At 37.5% G+C, this 23,661-nt stretch overlaps 1 protein-coding gene across 1 annotated transcript in view; it reads right to left on the bottom strand.

Moving 5' to 3' along the window:
- LOC150085504 (uncharacterized) overlaps window positions 1–23,661 on the bottom strand; it is a 934,283-nt gene that overhangs the window by 374,021 nt on the left and 536,601 nt on the right. The window contains exon 8 of the mRNA XM_090374582.1: window positions 6,977–7,066. Coding sequence (XP_090230708.1) covers window positions 6,977–7,066 — 90 coding nt within the window. The remainder of the gene's footprint in view (window positions 1–6,976; window positions 7,067–23,661) is intronic.

A 23,661-nucleotide genomic window follows, 5' to 3' on the forward strand; every position in this document is an offset into this window, starting at 1 on the left:
ACTATGGTTTATGGCCAAAATCACACCAGCCTCCGGCCCATGGGGGTTTCCCTGGTAAGGCTTATGGCCAGTCCACCTCTGTCAATAGAGAAAAAATATGAAATTGTGAAACGCTTTGAGCGAAATGAAAGACCATGTGATATTGCACGTGCTACAGACCTAAATGAGGCAACACCGAGAATTACAAAGAATGCAGAGAAAATAAAAACAACTTTCATAGCAGGAACAACTGAAAGTGTAATTAAAATCCATTAGATTAAGACACAAAGAATTGGAAGAGATGGAACGGCTGTCATCTGTTTGGATTCAAAATCAAACAAAAAACAAGTTTGCTTACGATAGAAGCAAAAGCATTAGCGATATTTTATTATGTAATAGTCGTAATAAAATACTTACGTATTTTATTACGATTATTTATTGTGTTTGGTAATGTTTTGGTTACAAATGTGTGTTCAATCTTGGGTGGCCGGCACCTAACCCTGTTTTTCCCATAGGGCCTGTTGTTCATATTGCACGATTTTGCATTGCACGAGGGTTTCTAGGAACACAACTATTGTGCTATACGAGGACTGACTGTACATACTAATGCCAATTCATACGCAAATACAACAGGAATTTTCAAGTTCTAACTCTGAAACAAAAAAATCTCTGGGTGACAAAAAAAAAAAAAAAAAAAAAAAAAAAAAATCACAGTTCTACTGTATTTATCTTATTTCCCTAGAATTCCCAAAGTCACCCCATCCAAAACACATCGGTCAGACTAGATGAATATATATCATGAATCACTGCTCCACAGGATGGATTTCTATTAATTCTCAGTCCAAATTTGGTGTGCCTTTCATTAACGGCAGTATGCATTTGTTTTTGTTATAGACAATTGCATGGTGATTAAATTGGTCTCCAATTCAACCGCAATTCCCTTTTTTTTTTGCATAGAACGAGTAATTCTGGGCTGCAGTTCTTTCAAGAAAATTCAAAACATGCAGCATCTATATATCATGAAAAGAGTTAAAGGTTTGCCCATGGCTACTTGTAGTTAAGAATTCAGATCCTCTACGGTCTCATGGTGAGATGAGGTAACCAATCATTCTATCCCTTTAAAATGAGTTTCTGGAACACATGAATTTTTTTGAGGAATTTGAAAGTTTGGAAAAGTTGAAAAACTATATACATAAGTACAGGTAACCCTCATATAACACAGTAGTTAGGCTCCTAAGAATGTCGTGTAGTACAAAACCGTGTTATATGGGACTAAGAACCACTACAAAAAGGGGAATTACATTCCAAAATCTAACAAAAATACATCATATTTTCATAAATTGGAAAATTGCTTTTTATTAAAAAAAGTAATAACTGAGCAAACTATGATACATATATGTTAGATAATGTACTTTCATTTAATTTTCTTCCTTTTCCTCACTGCAAAAGCACAATAAAAAGAAAACGTTTTCTCTGTTGCAGAATATCTTCACCTTCTGCAGCATCTACATTTCGTGTATCTTCTACTCTCTTTAAAAAATCAGCAATCTGGGTTTGTTTGCCTTTGCTTGACAGATCTTTGTAAATTTCTTGATATGGAGCTAACCATGTTTGAAGCCCCCATTTGAACTTTCTGCTCCTTTCAGACGAAGGATCTGCATTCTGCCTTCTCATATGCTTTTCAGTGGAAATTTTGGTTTGGTTTACAACCGATGCCATTTTGACCAAACAGCTTTGACAGCCTCTTTTTCTGCCAGTAATTCATGAACGTCTTCAGTAGTCCTATCATCAAAACCTTCCCCTCCTACCGACTTAGCAAGTTCTACTATCACATCGATTCTGTTTTCTGTCAGTTCAACCATATTTCCTAAATGAGCTAACGCTGGCCATACATTTTTCCAACATGCAGTTAATGTTGAGCTTCTTTGAGCCATAAAGCTATGATTCTGATACAGTCCATAATTAGCATTAGCAAATGCACATGATGCAAGCTTATATAGCATCAGCCAAAAAAAAAAAAAAAACTGTTATTTCATCCATCCACTTGCTCCAAATGTTTGTCAAGTTCTGCCTTGAATCTATTTAAGCTATCAACTTCTACAATGACATATGGAAGTTTGTTCCAACAATCAACCACCCACTGGCTAAAGGCAAACTTACACACATCTATCCTACAACCGTCTTTCCTCAATTTGAATTTATGTCCTCTCAGGCGATTATTCTGAGCAAGAGGAAAAATCCCATCCACACTGAGCATGCTCAATGCAACTCAAGGCTTTATACACCTCAATCAAATCACCTCGCAGGTGCCTAGTCTCCACACACTGTAATTTGCAAAACTTAAGCCATTCTTTGTAAGAGCAACCCTTTGTTCCATTCACTAATCTTGTTGCCCTTCTCTGAACTCTTTCCAACAGCTCTATATCCTTCTTAAAATGAGGCCTCCAGACCTGTATACAGTACTCAAGGTGTGGCCTGACCATTGCCTTATACAATGGAATAATCACCTCCTTATCCCTGCTGGAAAAATTCCTGTATATCATTGACAATACGCCATGAGCTACTCTTGCAGCCCGTCTGCACTGCTCAGAGAACTTCATATCTGCCTGCACAATCACCCCCAAGTCCCTTTCATTCTCTACCACTGTCAGTGTAGTACCACAGAGTTGATACGTTGCTCTGGGGTTGCTTTTTCCCATGTGTAGTACTTTACATTTGTCAATGTTAAACTTCATTTGCCACCTCTCAGCCCATCTGCTCAACCTTTCCAGATCCTGTTGCAGCAGCATAGTGTCAGTAGTGTCCTTGACAACCCTGCCAACCTTTGTATCATCTGCAAACTTGGACATTAAGCTTGATATACCATCATCAATATCATTTATAAATACAGAAAACAGTAATGGACCCAACACTGAGCCCTGAGGGACTCCACTAATAACATTAGTCCACGAACATTCTGCAAAGTTATTAAAGCTGACTGCTTTTGGTGGACAACCATTAAAAGCTACACCCCATACCACTCTAAACTCCTCGAAGGGAGTAATTATAGAATTTGTAGAAGTGTGCCAGAGGAGGAACTTATACAAGGAGATAATCACCTCCTTATCCATGCTAGAAAAATTCTACATATGGGAAGCAGTAATCCCAGAGTTATATCATTGACAAGATACCATGACCTACTCTTGCAGACCATCTGCACTGCTCAGAAAACTTCATATCTGCCTGCATGATTACCCCAGGTCCTTTTCATTCTCTACCACTGTCAGTGTGGTATCACAGAGTTGATACATTACTCCCCAAAGGTCGCGGGTTCGAATCCCGCCTCGGGCTTGGATCAAAGTACTGCAAAAACCTTGGGAGGTGCATTATGGCCACAGAAGCCGATGCGCCAACAACTACCAAAAAAAAAAAAAAAAAGATACATTACTCTGGGATTACTGCTTCCCATATGTAGAATTTTACATTTGTCAATGTTAAACTTCATTTGCTACCTCTAAGCCCATCTGCTCAACTTTTCTAGATCCTGTTGCAGCAGAGTACTGTCATTAGTGTCATTACCAACCCTGCCAACCTTCATATCATCTGCAAACTTGGACATTAAGCCTGATATACCATCATCAATATCATTTATAAAGACAGAAAACAACAATGGACCAACACTGAACCCTGAGGGACTCCACTTAACATTAGTCCATGAAGAGCAGTGTCCATTGATTACCACTCTCTGTCTCCTCCCACTCAACCATCCCTTTATCTATAGCAGCAATTTGCCTCCAATGCCACACTGCTCCAATTTGTGCAGCAGTCTTCCATGTGTAACAGTATCAAAGGCTTTTTCTAAGATCCAAATATAAAATAAAAGTTAATCTTTGCATCCAGTTCCTTTGTGACTACACCATAGTATCCAATTAAATTGCTCAGACAAGACTTCCCCTTAACAAACCCATGCTATGTCTGAACTATTGCTGCTGTATTGTCTAGGTGATCCTGAATCACCTCTTTAACCAGTGACTCCATTATTTTCTCTGGAACAGAAGTTAAACTAACAAGTCTATAATTATTTGTGTCACACTTTGAATCCCCTTTGTGAATTGGGGATACATTTGCACATCTTCAGTCCATGGGGATCTCTCCTGGCTCTAAGGAAGCTCTCATAATTATGGCTAAGGGTTTGCTTACTTCCCTTGCTGCCTCCTTCATTATAACTGGATAGATTCCATCTGCCCCACATCCCTTTTTTATGTTTAACTTCAGCAATTTCTCCTCCACTTTGCTCTCAGTTATCACAAAATCACTTAGTTCCCTGTTAGAGTTTGATAAACTTCTGGCATTCCCCTCCTTGAATAACTCCTCATGTGTGAATGTAAATACAAAATACTCATTCAGTTTATCAGCTACTTGAGCAGGATCATCAATAGCTGAACCATCTATGTTAAGTGGACCAATCTGATTCATTCCCTTCCTTCTAGAGTTTACACAAGTAAAGAACTCTGTTTTTCTTTGTGTCCTTTGCCAAAGATTTCTCATAATCTACCTTCGCCTGCCTAACCTCCTTTGTGACTTGATTACAGAGTAGCTTATAACTGTTGTAGGTTTCTGTGTCACCTGATAATTTATATGCATCCCGTGAATTTTTCTTGTCTGCTACAGCCTCATTAATTGATCCGACATACATTTAGGCCTGATCCTTGAACAGTATTTCTTAGTTGGTATGAAAAGCCTAGTAGCCTCCAAGATTAAGTGATGATGTTGGTAACATCATCAGTTGATCCCACTGTATAGAATTTAAAAACTGTCTGAGACCTCTGTAGTCACCTTTACGAAAACAAAAACCCTTTCCTTTACCCTTGATCACAGTTACATCTTTAAATAAATCCGACATCAGTACACTGTGATTACTGTCACCTAGTGATTCCTTTATCTGAAAATTCCTAATGCCTGCATCATCACTGCTGAAAATGAGATCAAGGGTATTACTCCCTCTGGTTGCCCCTCAAACATGTTGCTGTAGAAAACAATCCTCCAATAAATTCATAAAAGTCTTGCTAGCGTGCAAGTGACCAACTCACAAGTTCCAGTCAATATCTGGAAAGTTAAAATCCCTCTTTGTAAGACATTCTGATTTACTGGCCCATTCTATTTATCTGCACAACTGTTCACTGTACTCATCAGAGTCATTAGGCCTATAACATACTTATAACATTTTCCCTTTCCCTGTTTAATGTTGAGGGTTTTAACATGAATACAATAAATTCAAGGCTGTAATATAATATATTAATAAATTCTTTAAAGAAACCGGCATCTCTCAATCCTCAGGGATTGAGAGATTCTAGCTAGAACGTGAAGGCCACTCGGCCTTCACGTTCCTGACCTCTTGGCCACTCCCACTCCTGACGTAGCCGAGTGGTCATGAGCGGAGTGCGGTAGCACACACTCTTTGAGTAGGCCGGGGTTCAAGCCGCTGACTGCTAAATACAGTCAATCTGCCAGCCCGCACTGGATCAGCATGGCAGATTATGGTCCATTTCCCTCAACATGAATCGTTGAGGAGGCTTTCGTCCTGCAGTGGATTGATAATGACTGCAATTTACCTTACTTTTTTTTTTTTACCTAACCTTAAAATCCAGAATGGCTGACTTGTACATTAATTTGTTTTTATAGAAATCAGGATTTATTACTACATGGATAACACAATGGTTTCACATGGCAGAAAAAACTGCCTTTGTAATGAGTATATTGCACTACTTTCAACAGATAGTGCTAATTATATCGCAACTTAGAGGGGAGAGAAAAAAAAATATATATATATTTTATATCCTAGAGGCAGCTCACATTGAACAACTTCTTTACAACTGTTCTGTCTTTGTTGCCATTAGACTAATACCCGATGATGGATGACAAATTAGTCCTGAAGCAGGCTGTAATAACTATCACATGTTTTAAACAAACTGCTGATTAGCTTTTGGAGATGCCCTTTGTTTAAAACTAGTGCAATACCAAGGCAACTCATTTCAAAAGCAAGTCTTTTTTTTTCCTGTTGTGAGAATTAATACCGTTGCATTATCTGCACAACTTAAATCCTTCTGTCTGCAAAAACAGATTATTAAAGGACAACATAGTCCTGCAAACATCTTGTAAACAGAGAAACATCATCCCTTTTTGCAAGAATTCGTAAATACAAATGTGATCATTGATACGAGTGTTGGATTGCTTTCTTTATATTTCCAGATTGTAAAAATGTGACAGATTTTAAAGAATTCCAGACTGTGAAGTGCTGTAGTTTACAGAAGTTACTGTTGTGTTTTATGGGTGTGTTTTTTTTTTTTTTTCCCCCCCCAACCCTGCGATACCCACATGTTTTCGATTGTGTTAAAATCAAAATTTCACATTAATGTGTGCATGTGTGGAAGACAAATGAAACAAATTTGATGTATTAATACATTAAATTATAAATAAACATGCTTGTAAAAAAACTGAACAAAATACTTTTATTTTGTTGTTGATGTATTTCATCATTTTAATTATTTATTACTGATTTCAGAGTTGATATTTAAGCAAAATAAGGCAAAAATTATCACGTCTTTATACTGGGAAATGTACAGCAAAATTTATTTATATAAATAATCATTTTTTTAAAATATATTTCAGCAATATTCATAGAACAAAATTGGGTACTAAAAAATATCTCCTTTCCCTTCAAGAAGATGATTATAAATAAATTTTACTGTACAAGACAGAGACACTGAGGATTCTGCCCATTTTAATTGTAACCTCTCAAATTTCTCTTAGAGAAACTGCAACAACAACAAAAAAAAAAAAAAAAAAAAAAAAAAATCATCTTGGAAATCTCACATAATGTCCAGATTTTTTTTAAAAATATATATAATAAAAGCTTTACAGAAAACAATTTTTTTAACAAGTAATTTCTCCAATAGTTATAATAACCCCTACCGCCTTCTCTGAAAAGCAAATTGTAATAAAGAAAATGTAAACTTACTTGATTATATTTTAAAAAGGATGTGACATTTTCTGAAACAAATTCTATTTTTCCATCTGTATTCACCATAAATAGAAAACCATCTAAGGCCTATAAAAAAATAAAATAAAATTTTATTTCAGCGTATGAAATAAGACAATAAATTAAATGCAACCGTCCATATCAGGAAATATGTAATACACTGCATGGTCACTTTAATAGGACCTTGAGGTTTGGTCTGCATACAACATTCTCTGCAAGTACATGTAAATCAAAGAGGTCACAGGATATGTGATGTATGCAAGAAAGCACTACATAGCTGTCTTACTCATTAATGACTGAATCAGTTTACTGGAAATGGGGAATGAGCACTATCTCATAAACGTTCAAAGAGGCATAGCTGCCAATGCATGTTTAATAGGTGTCATAACGGTTGACAGGTAATTTTCTGGCCATGATACCATTCTTTAACAAATGGAAAAACAACCAGAAGCATCTGTAAATGGATACAACTGTGGCTGAAAATGTAAAGTGATAGAAGAATATGCTCTACATCTTGGGCAGATTATCAAATTTAATTGTACCAAACAGTGGAATAATTAACTTCTGCATCTAATACAGGAACATCACAGAGCAGTAGTACCCACCATTCAAAAAACTTTACAGAGAATGTACTACAAGAATAGGAGACCTTCACAATAGCTGCTGATCTCAAACACCAACAAGAAAATATGGCTGCATTAGTACCAGGAATGCAAAGGATGGATAGAGGAGAACTGGAAGCGAGTCACATAGTCAAATAGGTCCTGATTTACAGTTTTGAGCACTGCTGGAAGAGTGAATACAGGGAGGAAACCGTCATACAATATACTGACAATATACTGACAATACAGGCTACTGAAAAAATCTAATGTGTGGGACATATTGTTGTGGCATATTCTTGGATTCTTCTAACCAAACACTGGATGTGGGAAACTGAGTTCCCGAAACATAGCTGTTGTTATTTGTTATTTGGTTTTTAGGAGCATCAGCAACTAAGGCCATATTGCTCCGGGATATGCTGTGGTCATTCCCTGACCTTTCCGCATCCTCCGTATTTGGTGGTCACGGGCTTGAACCCCGGTCTAATCAAGAAGCGTGTACTACGCACTGCTGCTCCTTCCCACCTGGCTACGGAGGCGCCCCCGAAACATAGCCAGACCTTAACTATTTAGGTGTTTCAATCTTTCAAACTGAAGCATTTCAGTAATAAATTACTTAAATCTACCATGTGATATAAGAGTGTAGTCTCAATTAATTAATTATCTCACAACGATGAACAATCACATAGATCCCCCTCCTCCCTGTTTGGTTTTGTCATTCAAGTTTAAGGAAACCTTAGATCCACCTGAGGATTGGGTGTAGACTACTTCTAATATTTTGTAATGCCTATATTATTCATTGAAAATTAGGCTATATGAAATATTTTTATTCCACATTTCAGTCATTGCTAATTGTAGTGCATTTAGTTTGGCTGTATAGACACTGAAATCTGTTGCTGTGATACTATGGCATTTTGGAAAACTGCTGCAGCTCCAACCCTGCTGTCTGACTTTGTGCCATCTATGTAAATTTCTGTACATTATGGATATTGTTCTACACAACTAGCTTGTAACTATTAGCAGCAATACTTTGGAATATGTTCTTTCCCATTTTTGGAAGAAGAAATCACATTTTGGTGTCTGAGTAGTCTATAGTGGTTAAGGAGCATTGGGGATGATTGCTAAGTTGTTAAAATTTAAAGACCAGTCGGGTATCAGTTCTGATAAGCATATGCTTGCCAGTCTATTAATGGTTAATGAGCTCTGCAAATGTTTCCTCATTTTGATACATACAAAATTTCACATAACAGATGGTTAGGTTTGCATCTGATTTTGGCTGCTATTTTAATATGCAACATTTGTCTTCTAGAGTAGCCTCTTTCTTGTATGCCTCTATATACAGACTCTACACCGATGATGTGCGGAATGCTCCCAAGGCTATGCAATACTGGAGTTTAGAGTGCTCAGTTTTCTGAACTGTACATGGGTGCTCCATAATTAAGCCAGGCTCTTATTAAGGTTCCGTTATAAAAGCAGGAGAATGTATCTGTCTGCTCCCCATATAGCAGAAGACAGAACCCTTAGGAAATTCAGTTTTTTAGACAGTAAAGAACAGACTTAAAATAGCATGTTAAGTGTGTTCTTAACTGTCTTATATGTTTCACAAAAAGATGTTTTCTGTCTAAGATTAAGCCAAGAAATCTTATGCTTGGCATGAATGAATGGAATTATCTTTTCATTTAAATTTAGTTCTGGATCTGGGTACAAAATATGTTTTGCACATAAATGAATTTCTACAGTTTTTTGTGAGGAGATATGGAAACCACTGTATCTACTGTTTTGGGTATTTCTTTTGCTATCATGTTGATTTTTATTGCAAGTAAGGTGCAACTGAGTACCAATCTTTGTGGTCCTCCTTCCTGAGGAGGACTTTTTTCTGTTTAGTGTACACTCTAACTTGGGAAGTTCTGTCTTGTAAGAAGTTATGGATGAAAACTGGTAGAGGCCCTCTTAGTCCAAAGTTGTATATGCCTTGGAGAATGCCACAGCATCACGACATATAGTATGCCTTTCCTATGTTAAAACAGTATTATTATTAGATGTTCTTTCTTAATGAAGATATTTTTTTAATTTTATTTTCTACTTTGTTCATCAGACCTTTCTTTCCCAAAACCACATTAAGTTGAGATAATTAAGTTGTTGGTTTCTAGGAAACACAAGTCATACATTCATCATTTTCTCTAAAATATTTCCCAGCTAGTTAGTGTTTGAACAGTAATGGCTTAGATTTGTGTGATCTTTTCTAGATTTTGGAAAGGCTAGAATGGTTTCATGATTCCATTTTGTTGGGTAAGTATCAGTTGGGTAAACATTCAGAGAATGTTTTGCTACCTACTTTATCGTCATATAAAAGATTTCATCTGGGCCTGCTGCACTATTCTGTTTGGGAAAGTAAGTCTTGGAGTTTTGATAAGGTGAAAGGTTGGTTATATGGTTCACTGTGTTTTTAAGAAAAATTCAGTGTGTATTTTCCTGCTTGTGTCTTATACAGGGTGATTCAGAAGGAATAGTAAATATTTTGAGAGGTTATAGTATTGATTATTCTGAGTAAAAAGTCCATATAAACATGTGTCCAATTCTCAATGGATATGGAGATACAGCTGTTTGAAACTGGTGCGCCCAGCTCCCTGAATCACAGGTGACCAAGAAGCAGCTATAACCTGATGCTGTTTGGTGTTAGAAATGCTGTTAACAATGCCGCACATCTTCACACATGCTGAATATGCCAATATGGTGTTTGTCTGTGGTTTTTGTGGTGGAAGTGCTATTGCTACTTATAGAGAATACCATCGACAGTTTTCTCTGCTGTCAGGTTTTCCCTAACCACAGAATACCGGATTCAAGAGCATTTACATCAAACTGCATGAGACTGGTACAGTTCCCAGATCAATATTTCTTCTGAACATGCAAATGAACAAAATGTGGATGAAATAGAACACATTCTTCAATTGGTAGAATGTAGTCCTACTATTAGCACATTAAGAATTTCTACGCATATCAGTGTTCCACAGACAAGAGTATGGGGAACATTAGTTGAGCATGGCTTCTATCCATTTCACATACAAATGGATACAGTGGGTGCAACACCTTCAACCAGGAGACAGCACCCAGTGATTAGAATTTTGCCGGTGTGTAAATGCTAATCGCCGATTAATTCCATTAACACTCTTCAGCAATGAAGCTACTTTTACCTGTGATGGTATCAACAACACCCGTAACTCTCATAGGTGGTCAGACGAAAATCCACATGCCACTATAGAAACAAATTTTCAACATCGCTTCTCTGTAAAAGTGTGGGGCGGGATCATCGACAATCAGTTGATTGGGCCTGATGTATTACAAAATCATTTTACAGGGCCCAATCACTTAGAATTTCTGCAAAACGAACTTCTACTACTATTGGAGGATGTTCCCTTGGCTACAACGGTTGGTGCGTACTTTCAGCATGACAGAGCTCCTGCAGATTATACCCATCTGGTGATACAATATCTAAATTGAACTTTCCCTGAATAATGCATCAGCCGAAGTGGTCCCATTCACTGGCCACCAAGGTCTCCAAGACCTCACTCTGTTAGATTTTTGTTTGTAGGGAGATGAAAAGTGCAGTATACAAAAAAAAGGTGAATACAAGAGACAAATAATTGCTTGCTCGTATTTTGTATACTGCTGCCCACATAAAGGAATACCAAGACGACCTCAAAAGAACAACACGTCATATTACCACAAGAGGTGAAAAGTGCACTGAGGTTGGCGGTGGGATTTTCGAAAATTTTTGAACTATAAAAAATTTGCCAATTATTTATGTTTTGTATCATTCAAAAAGTCAATAAATACAAACAATAAGTCATTTATCATTCTTTAATACCTCTCATAATGGCTTTGTGTGTGCCAGTTTCAAACAACTGTATCTCAGTATCCATTGAGAATTGGACATATGTTTATGTGAACTTTTTTATTCAGAATAATCGATACCATAACCTCCCAAAATTTTACTATTCCTCCTGAATCACCCTGTATACTTGGAAGGTGTGAGTGTCGGAAGCACTGGAAAATGCTATGGCAAAAGTTTCCTGGGAACATTTGTAATGTCTTTTCCATTCCATTCTATAAAAAAAAAAAAAAAAAAAAGGTGATAGAATGTTCTAATTTGTTATTCATTTTACTTATCTTATCACACGCACAGCTGGGATAAGATAAATAAAGGATGCCTTTTGGGTTTGTTGTCTAATGTTCCTGGCTTTTGCTCAATTTATACATATTTATATATATTGAATCAGATTCTCTGTGGTTGAAAGTTTTTGGAAAAGATTTCAGCTGTTTCTTTTTCATGCTTTGGTTGATTGCATTCATCATTTGACCAAGGTTTAGGATATGGAGAACCTTATTGATGATGTTGGTATTGCTGATTTAGCTATTTAGATTAATGTATTTGTTATATACTTTACAGCTGAGCTGATGGATATTTGTTCAATTTGCTTTATATCTAGCACAGTTCATTTTACATTTTACCCAGTTGGCCTTATCTAGTTTCCACTGGGGGATTTTTTTCTGGTCAATATGTAGTGTTTGTCCTCGTGGTAACTTTTATCAGGAAATGATCATTGTTCAGCAGGTCTTTTAGTAATGTCTAACCTAGAAGAGGGCATGTGGTTCAGGAACATACTGAAACATCTAATGCTGTGTTCCTGTAAATAGATGCAAATGTATGAGGTAATTGGTTTCTTAAATATAGTCCTTCATATGTTATATCCTTATTTGATGAAGATATACCGAGACTACTATTATGTGAATGTTTACTACAATACAAACAGCCACTGTTTCTAAGTTACTTTATAATGGGACTAGTTTTGTTGAAAAAGGCAAGTTTACTAAGATTGCTACTCCTCCATGAGTAAACATTATCTTTCATTCTGTCTTTCCTGTATTATAGTTCTTTACTGAAAGATTGTTCTCAGATTTGAAATATGTATCTTGAAGACAAAAACATATAGGATTATACTGACTTAAAAAATCTCTAATATCACCTACGTTGTGCTGTAGGAATCTATTTACTATTCTACTGTAAAAAGGTGTCCATTATTTTGGTTTTGATCTGTGTTTTTTGTTTTTATTTTTTTTTTGCTGTCTTCTGCTTTTCCTTTCTAGGAAAATATGACATCACAGTATCCACCATTCCTTCAATGAAGATTTCTAAAATGGGATTAATTTGAGGATTTCTTTCTTCTATAACCATCTTATCTGATTTGCTGAAGTGAGCATGCTCCCTTCTCCCTTCCCTACTCACAAGATTTCAATTGTCTAAATTTCAATTATGTGCTGCCAAAGATGTATATTTAAGGATTTCTAATATTGTTTCTACTGTAGAATTATGCATGCTGGCTGTCCTGTATGTGTAGGAAATAACAGACAATAGAAGAGACAATATATGGTGTTCACAGTTAAGTGCATAAATACTACAGTAATGCAGGTTTTTATAGTAGAGAGTATTGTCCAGCAGCACAGGCATACAGAAAAGGTTATGCACCAGCTATATGCCATGACCACTAGTGTAAGAATGGAAAAATCATTTGTGGTTTGGCAAATTGTCTTACAGTTATGGAAAAAACCCTGGAGGGTGACCCTTGCCCAGGTCAAGCTCATACAGTTCTCATAAAAGAAAAGGTCAAAACAGTCAAAACTTTGGGGCAGAACGGTGCATGGCAATTGATGATGTAACCAACAAACTTAGATATCAGTTATAAGTATGTTTATATCATCATCCATAACAGATTGTAGTGTGCAAAGTGGATTCCCAAGTGTCTGAATGATAAAGAGGAAACATACCAAATGGAAATTCAAGACTTGACAGCACTGAGAAGATGATTCCCATGCTGTTCTTCAATTGACATGGGCTAATGCTGTGCCATTTCATTAGAAGTAAAACAGTTACTTCACAATATTAGATACAAATCATCAAAGTTGATCTCTGGCATGGTATCAAAAACAAGACACCTAGACATTTGATTGATGTTGTCATTTAATTACACAACAATGCATGACCACACAAAGCAAAACACATTATGACAACCATCTAGAAACCACACTAGCAAATGACTGATTATTTTCTACACAGCCAAACTTGCTGCCATGAGATTTTCATGTTTTTGGAAGAGAGAAAAATGATCTTACAGGATGTTAATTACATGCACACCAAAAAGTGAAGGGTGCCAACAGCAACCAAAAGACTTTTAAGAGCAGGGTATAAACAATCTGACATATAGAAAGAATAAGTGCTTAAACTGTAGTGGAGGCTTTTTTGAAAATTAAAGTACCAGCTATTTGCAAAAAATTATTCTCTTTTTCATTTGACTCACTCTCAAATTCTCTCTTACTGTCATACCCATATGCATGTGTGCAGGCGCACGCACGCATGCATGCACGCACACACACACACACACACACACACACACACACACACACACACACACACACACACACACACACACACACACACACAAAAAAAAGAAGAGTGGAGTTCATACAATTCCCTCAATATGTTAATTATGATCTTGAAGAAGTATATAGTTGGTTATTGTTATTTGGTTTTTAGGAGCATTACCAACTAAGGCCATATTGCTCCGCGGATATGGAGGATGCGGTGGTCATTCCCTGACCTTTCCGCATCCTCAATATTTGGTGGTGACGGGCTCGAAGCCTGGTCTAATCAAGACACGTGAGCTATGCTACGCACTGCTGCTCCTTCCCACCTGGCTACGGAGGCCCCGTATATAGTTGGATTGGGAGCCTGAATGGAGAGGAAGAGTCTAGCATTTTTTGCTTGCAAGTGTTGAGTACTTTCTGTTAGGTGATGGTGTGGTGCTATTTCCGGTTCTGTGCTAATTCTCAAATTTAAGGAAAGCTTAATTTTGAGAATGCTAGAAGGAAGGCTAGTAGCCTCCAATAATATTGGAGGCTGCTAGGCCTAAATGGATGTCAGATGAATTAATGAGGTTTGTTTGTTTGTTTATTTGTTATTTGGTTTTTAGGAGAATTAGCAACTAAGGCCATATTGCTCCGGGATATGCGGTGATCATTCCCTGACCTTTTCGCATCCTCCGTATTTGGTGGTGACGGGCTCGAAACCCGGTCTAATCAAGAAGCATGTGCTATGCACTGCTGCTCCTTCCCACCTGGCTACGGAGGCGCCGAATTAATGAGGATCGTGGTAGAGAAGAAGAATGTATGGGATGCATATAAATTATCAGGTGACACAGAAGCCTATGGCAGGTATAAACTAGTCTGTAATCAAGTCACAAAGGAGGTTAGGTAGGCGAAGGCAGATTACGAGAAATCCTTGGCAAAGGATGCAAAGAGTTCTTTACTTATGTAAACTCTAAAAGTATTAGTATTAGTATTAGTATTAGTAACGGCCGTATGGTGCAAGAAAGCCTATGGCTTATGCTGCACCAGCCAAAAAAAAAAAAAAAAATCCGAACAAAACAATGATAAAAACAAAAATTAAATAAATAAATAATAATAATTAATAAATAAATAAAAATAATAAAATGAAATTAAAAATTAAATAAAAAGGAATTTAATCCTATCATCCTATGCGCTTCCCTTACCCGAAAGTACTATCCAGATGACCTTTGAATTTCCCCAAACTGTCGGCCTCTACCACCCATGAAGGCAACTTATTCCAGTAATTTATAACTCGCTGGCTAAAATAAAACTTCCTGCAGTCCAATCTAAACATTTCCCCGCGTAACTTGAATTTATGTCCCCTAGTTCTAGCATCATTTATAATCTTGAAAATTTTGTCCTCATTCATTTTACTGATGCCTCTCAGAGCCTTAAACACCTCAATCAAATCTCCTCTAAGGTGTCTAGTTTCCAAACTCTGCAACCCACATATTCGAAGTCTTTCTTCATAAGGACGCCCTTTTGCCGATCTCACCAGGCGAGTTACCCTTCTTTGCACCCTTTCAAGAAGCTCGATGTCTTTCTTTAGGTGCGGTCTCCATACTTGAACACAGTATTCCAAGTGTGGTCTAACATAGGCCTTATATAATGGGATTATCACGTCCCTATCTCTACTTGCAAAAGTTCGATAGATCATCGATAGGACACCATGGGCCTTCCTTGCAACCTGTTTACAATGCTCAGAGAATTTCATGTCTGACCGTATCGTAACACCCAAGTCCCTTTCCTCCAGTACTGGGTTTAGTTGAGCTCCACCAAGTGAATAAGTTATTTTGGGATTACTGTTTCCCAGGTGTAATACCTTACACTTTGTTGGATTAAAGCACAGCTGCCATTTTTCTGACCATTCTTGAAGTCTATCTAGGTCTCTCTGAAGAAGCTCAGCTTGACAGTGATCATTAACTACTCTACCAATTTTAACATCATCTGCAAATTTAGACATCACGCCCTCTATCCCTTCATCAATGTCGTTTATGAAAATTAAAAACAACAGTGGTCCTAATACTGATCCTTGGGGAACCCCACTTCTTACATCAACCCAATCTGAGGAATAGCCATTTATCACAACCCTCTGCCTCCTGCCCTGAAGCCATCCTTCTATCCATCTAAGGATTTTCCCAGTGATTCCAACCTGTTCCAGCTTATAAAGCAACCGCTCATGTGGGACTGAGTCAAAAGCTTTGCTGAAATCTAAATAAACAATGTCGAAATTATTCCCTAAATCCAGCTCGTGAGTGACCCTTTCGAAATAGCGAACCAGATTTGTTAAACATGATTTTCCCTTTACAAAACCATGCTGAGTATCCTTGAGAATTTCAGTTCGATCCAAATGATCCTGAATTCCACCCTTGATCATTGCCTCCATGATTTTCCCTACTACTGAAGTCAGACTGACAGGTCGATAATTTCCCACTTCACTTTTAGAGCCACCCTTATGTATGGGAGATACATTTGCACTTTTCCAATCCAAGGGAATCTCCCCAGAGTCTAGTGATGCTCGCATAACCAGCCTCAGTGGTTCAATGCACTCGCTTGCCGCCTCTCTCAAGATTATAGGGTATATTCCATCAACTCCAGGAGCCTTACTAGTCTGTAGGCTTGAAAGTTTTTTCATTAAATAATCTTGCGAAATTTCAATATCATTAATTACATATTTTTTAACTTCGCTCCCACAATTTCCCATTGCCACAAAAGGCTTTTCATTTGTAAATATCGATGCAAAATAACTGTTGAGTTCATCTGCAACGGCAGCTGGTGTATTTATTACTATCCCCTTTCCCTTACGTAAAGGTCCGATCTGGTTTGTCCTGCACTTCTTCGCATTTATATATGTGAAGAATTCTTTATCCCCCCTCTTTGCTCTGTTTGCTAGTGATTTCTCATAAATTGCCTTTGCCTGTCGAACCATTTCTGTGGCTCTATTACATATCACCTTGTAGCTGTTATAGGCTTCAGTACTTTTTATTGCTCTGTAACCTTTCCATGCCACCTTTTTCTGCTCAAGTAATGTGGCAACTTCACTATTCATCCAACTTGGAACCCTTCTCGTGGAGTATTTTTTTAATGGTATATACGCATTCAAGGCATCTGTGATTAATGTTTTAAAAGCGTACCACAGTTCAATTGTATTCATTCTCTGCGCGATATCTACCCAGTTAATAGAGGCCATGTAGTACCTTAAGGCATCGTAATTTCCTTTTCTGAAATTAAAACCCATTCCTTTGCCTTTTACTTCTGCTACCTCTCTCGTCATCATCCACCGTAGAACTCCGTGATCACTTCCTGCTACTGGTTCCTCTACTGTCAGCCCTGTTATGTCATCTGATTCATGTGTGATGATGAGGTCTAGGATATTCTTTTCTCTAGTACTTTCCCTGACATGTTGATACAAATAACAGTCATCTAGTTGATTTAAAAATTTTGTTCCCCATGTCGAGTTTCCTTCCCATTTACTCCAATCAATTAGAGGCAAATTGAAATCACCCATAATAAGGCATTGACGCTTACTTGCCCATTCCATTTGCATGTAGAGGCTTTTGTCATAGTCTTCACAATCACCTGGTCTGTAGATTACGCCTACTCGCATTGTACCTTTGTTTCCAACTATCTCACACCATACAGACTCTATACTAGCATGTGAAATGTCTGAATCTGGGAAAGCTATCGTCGCACTCAGGCTGCTTCTGATAAGAAGCATTACCCCACCACCCCTTCTATCTACTCTATCCTTCCTAAATACATTATACAAGCCGTACTGAAACTCATCATCCCCAATTTCCGGGTGGCACCACGTCTCTGTAAGCCCTATTATGTCCGCGTTACTTGTTTTAACCAGCAGTTCGAATTCGCTCATTTTATTGACGACACTTCTAACGTTACTGTATAAACAATTAAGATTTACTGTTCTTGTATATTTAACAACCCTAACACAACCCTTGAAGTTTTTTAGGCTCTCTTCCCTGATATTAGCTACCTGCTCACGTGAAACGTCTTTGCCCCCAGAACATCTAGATAATACGTCCAGTTGGGGTAACAGATAAGAACTCTTAAGGTATGTGCAAGAGTTACATTGACCAATATTATCAGATAAACGCGTGTCAGTATTACCCACATCCCCCCTAACTAGCAGTTTCCCTGAGCCTTTAAGGTATCCTCAATAATACTGGCAAAAACTTTTGCACCACCTTTGTTTAAGTGTATCCCGTCTCTACAAAACAAATTCCTTCTACCTACAAGTGTGGGCCATGCTGATAGAAATTTACCCCCTAAAGCCTTGCAGATTCCTTCAAGTCTTGAGTTAATCCACAAGGCTCTTAACATATAATCCCTCCTATCGTGTCTGGGCAGAATTGCAGACACATAGACATTGTGGCCTAGTTCGCAACATTTCCCCAGCATGGTCCTGTATTTTTCCAACAAATCGTCAGATCGTGTACGTTTAATATCGTTTGTCCCCACATGAATAATAATATTTTCTTTACCCCCTTTAAAATCTGACAGTCTGTTGGTGACATCATCAATAGTTGCTCCCGGCAGACATACCCTGGTTCTGCTCCACCTATCTTTATTACAAAAAATATTCCCCGTTTCCCTGACAATGGAGTCTCCTAATAAAACAATGTCCTTTCTAACCAGGGTAGTTTGCACTTGGTTTTTCTGTTTTGAGGCTCGAATCGGGTGTGCATCACTTGGTAGATTGCTGGAGTTTTGAGTCCCTGACGAGCTCCCAGAAGCATTATTTTCGAGGGCAAGCACTCGTTTTTTCAGGGACTCAAATTGTTCCATCAGTGCACCAAATTGTAATTTAAGATCGGTGCACTCCTTACATCGATCACAAAGAAAAGAATCCCCAGGCGAGGTAGAATTAGTCACCAGGTCGACCTTGGAAAACATTCCACAGGTTCCACAACGGATTAAATCATGACTCACCCGTAAATCGCCATCTGCTATTTCCGTGTGACTCACGATACCCTGTGACGTGTTTAAGGCAGATCTCGTAACAACCATTATAAATTTAAATAAATATCAATGAAAGTACTTTAAAAAATTATATCTATAATATTATTAAAATCAAACAGTTACAGGAACACCTATAACAAAATAATCCAACAATATCTAAATAAATCAAATATTTAAAAGCACTATCTAAAAGTAAACCACTTAACTGAGGAGCCCTGTCTAAGCGCGTCCGCTCACCTCGAATGCCAACGTACGGATGAAAAAGGAAAGGAATGAATCAGATCGGACCACTTAACATAGATGGGTTGACTATTGATGATCATGCTCAGGTAGTTGATAAACTGAATGAGTATTTTACATCTACATTCACACATGAGGGGTTATTCAATGAGGGGAGTGCCAGATGTTTATCAAACTCTAACAGGGAAGTAAGTGATTTTGTAATAACTGAGAGCAAAACGGAGGAGAAATTATTGAAGTTAAACATAAGGAAGGCACCTGGGGTGGAAAGGATCTATCCAGTTATATTAAAGGAAGCAATAAAAAGAAGTAAGCAAACCCTTAGCCATAATTAAGAGAGATTCCTTGGACTTGCAGGAGGCGCCCATGGACTGGAGGAGTGCAAATGTATCACCAATTCACAAAGGGGGTTCAAAATGTGACACAAGTAACTACAGACCTGTTAGTTTAACTTGTGTTCCAGGGAAAATAATGGTTAAAGAAGTATTGCAGGATCATCTAGACAATAACTGAGAGGAAAGTGGAGGAGATAACTGAGAGGAAAATAACTGAGAGGATAATAACTGAGAGGAAAGTGGAGGAGAGATTGTTGAGGATAAACATGAAAAAGGCACCTGGGGTGGATGGGATCTATCCAGTTATATTAAAGGAGGCAGCAAAGGAAGTAAGCAAACCCCTAGCCATAATTATGAGAGCTTCTTTGGACTCAAGGGAGGTACCCATAGACTGGAGATGTGCAAATGTAACCCCAATTCACAAAGGAGGATCAAAGGCTGACACAAGTAATTATAGACCTGTTAGTTTAACTTCTGTTCCAGGTAAATTAATGGAGGCACTGGTTAAAGAAGCACTGCAGGATCATCTAGACAAGAATTCAGTTATAGCTCAGACGCAGCACGGTTTTGTTAAGGGCAGGTCTTGCCTGACCAATTTGATTGGATACTATGATGTAGTCACAAAAGAACTGGATGCAGGGAATAACTTTGATATTATATATTTGGATCTTAGAAAGGCTTTTGATACTGTTGCACATGGAAGACTGCTGTACAAATTGGAGAGGTATGGCATTAACGGTAAGTTCCTACAATAGATAAAGGGATAGTTGAGTGGGAGATGACAAAGAGTTGTAATCAATGGACACTGCTCTTCGTGGGCAAATATTATTACTGGAGTTCCCCAGTGTTCAGTGTTGGGCCATTGTTGTTTTCAATATTTATCAATGATATTGATGAAGGTATATCAGGTTTAATGTCCAAGTTTGCAGAGGATACAAAGGTTGGCAGGGTTGTTAATGCTACTCCAACTGGATCTAAATAAGTTGGGAAAATGGGCTGAGAAGTGTAAATGAAGTTTAACATTGTTAAATGCAAAGTACTGCATATGGGTAGCAATAACGGAAGAGAAACGTACCAACTGTGTGGTACTACACTCAGGGAAGTGGAAAGTGAAAAAGACCTGGGGGTAATTGTTCAGCCAAATATGAAGTTTGCTGAGCAGTACAGACAGGCTGCCAGGGTAGGTCATGGAGTCTTGTCAATGATATATAGGAATTTTGCTAGCAGGGCATGGAGGTGATTATCTCGTTATACAAGGCAATGGTCAGGCCACACCTAGAGTACTGTGTAGTCTGGAGGCCTCATTTTAGGAAGGATGTAGAATTTCTAGACCGAGTACAAAGAAGGGCAACAAGATTGTTGAGGGGAACAGAGGGGTGCTCTTACCAAGAAAGGCTTAAGTTCTGCAAATTGCAACAACTGGAGAGTAGGCACCTGCAAGGTGATCTGATTGAGGTGTATAAGGCCTTCAACGGGTTGAGAAAACTGAATACTGATGTAATTCTTCTTCTTGCTCAGACTAAGAACCTGAGGCAGAACAGTTTCAAATTGAGGAAAGATAGTTGTAGAATAGATGTGCCGAAATTTGCCTTTAATCAGCGGGTAGTTGATTGGTGGAGCAGACTTCCATCTTTTCTTGTGGAAGCTGATAGCCTAAATAAACGTAAGGCTGAACTGGACAGTAATTTGGTACGAATGGAGGGGTGAAATGAGAGGGGTTTTTTTTTTTGGATGTTGCTGCATAAGTTTGATTTCTTGCATCGGATGCCTCTACTAATGCTAATTCAGATGATGTCATTTGTAGTTATCCTCCTCTTGAACACTGCATCAGAGATTGTGCGAAGATGTCAAATGTCCTTTGAAGCTATAAATTAAGTAACGAGAAATAATGGGATAGTTGTGGATAATGTATTCCTACTTGTCTTCAGAGTTGTTTCAGCAGGATCATACTTCAGTGAAGCCAAGGTCACAGAGCTGGGCTTCACTGATCTGTATTTGTAGAGATATTGACTCCTAAAATTTTGTTAGGTATATTTTTTTATTAGATACGACAATCTGAAGAATATAACTTGTAAATCTATAGGCAATTTACTGGCAAGGATCTGCAAAGCTACAGTGTACACTCTTCTGCAAGCTCTTGTAATCTGGAGTAGCATCAATTACTGGGAATATTCTAGGTGTCTATGAATAACTGCCTTATCTGCTCAGTGACACCTATATTAAGTAACAATAGGGATGAAAACAGTCTTCAAAAGAAGTTGGACAGTGTCCTTCAAATTAAACCTCTCTCTCTCTCCTGATCAGTGGTAATAAAGACAGCTCATCATTTGCAGATTTTGAAATGGTGATTCTTAAAATTTACAGTAAGTGGACATTTAAGCATCAATGTATTATTCTTGACAGATCCAGATTTTTTAATCTCTTTTAGGACTTGGTGTGCACAATACACCAAAACAGCCTAATAAAAGCTCTCAGTTAGGATGAGATTTCTGGAACACACAATCATGGTAATGTTTGAAACATTTTGGTCAGCCACTAATCAGGGATTACATTACAGGAGACTAAGATGGAATGGTATAGTGACCTCCACTGTTTTGTGGTAAAATTTTATTCAGATGGTTTTCTGTCAAAAAATAACAGCTGTTAATTCACCGGAAGATTTTCTCAGAGCAGACCATGCCAGAAGCTTTTAACAATGTAGGCTACACCAGGGACTCAAAATGCTCTCTCTAGAAGTCAATGAATATGGGTTAGAATCTTTTGTTAACTATCTTGATTAGTGCAGTCATGGGATTTCTGATTTCGTGCAGCAGTAAAACACCATATTTTGCTATCAGCAAAGTTTAAATTTCTTTCTTATATTTGTTAGAGTAGTTGTCTAAATATCTGCTGTCATTTTATTTGAAAGATGTTGTAATCACAAGAGTGGAAGAATAATGCTATACTTATCACAAATCCATCTTCGAAGTTTTTTAAAAACTACTAATTATAAATATAACAAACGTTATTTAAATTAACAAGCAGAAAAAATAAAAATAAGTTACTCAGAAATATTCACTTTCAGAAGTGTTATAAGGTTTTGAAAGGTAGTAATGAAAATCGACACAAGTAAATGAAAATCAATGACCATCACCAACGGGTACAGTTTCATAGCTCATTCTGATGTTAGGTGCAGCTAGCATGACAAATGATTTTTCTTGTGATCAACTGTTTAATTGGAAACTCTTTAAGAGCAAACATTGTTAGTTCCATGTTTCACATGTATGATACAGCATCAAGTAAAGTATTCAGCTCATTTACAATATTAAGAAATTTTTGGCATAATTATTTTCCTCCTATTATCAATATAGCAAACACTGAATCTGAGCTGCAGCTCCCAGATCATTCCTCCTCCCAAACATTTGTAATGTCATTGTCAAGGTTCAACATAAAATCTGCACCTGTTCTCAAGACATTATATGTACAGTGAAATCATTACTTATGGATTTCAGCTGGTCATAATCCTTTTTGCAATACATATTTCAGGGCAAAATAGCTAATGTAGCATGCAAAGATTAATAACTGTATTCTTGATAATTATTACTATTATAAGAATTGAGTCAGTAGAGAGAGAGGATCATTAATACTATCCTTTGAAGAGAATCAAGGATTTTTAAGGAACATTTGGGAATTAGATTAATTTAAATTAATATCAAGGGTAACTCAGACCATGAAATGTTAGTTACTTGTGCTGGTAAAATTCAAGTGTCCTGAGGATGGTTTTACTCTTGGTGGGACAAAAAACACATGCAAGAGCCCTACATCTCTTTTTCAGAGGGAATAACATGGCCCTACATGAAAGGTCTCAATAATTTCTTACAGACCATCAAAAAAAATGATGTAACGGTTAAACATGTTAATTTCTTAATGCGTACATGTGAAATGCTGTGCATCTAATCAAAAGAAGAACAAGTAAAAATTCTGAATGCAAAATTAGTCACAAAAAAACTGTCCAACTATACTAAATAAAAAAAAAAGGGCAAATTTCTCTACTTCTGATTTCTTTTGCAACTTGAATTTCTGCTCTCAG

This window comes from Mastigoproctus giganteus, chromosome 5 (assembly GCF_048544385.1).
Source record: "Mastigoproctus giganteus isolate SK-2022 chromosome 5, ASM4854438v1, whole genome shotgun sequence".
Classification (NCBI taxonomy): Eukaryota; Metazoa; Arthropoda; class Arachnida; order Uropygi; family Thelyphonidae; genus Mastigoproctus; species Mastigoproctus giganteus.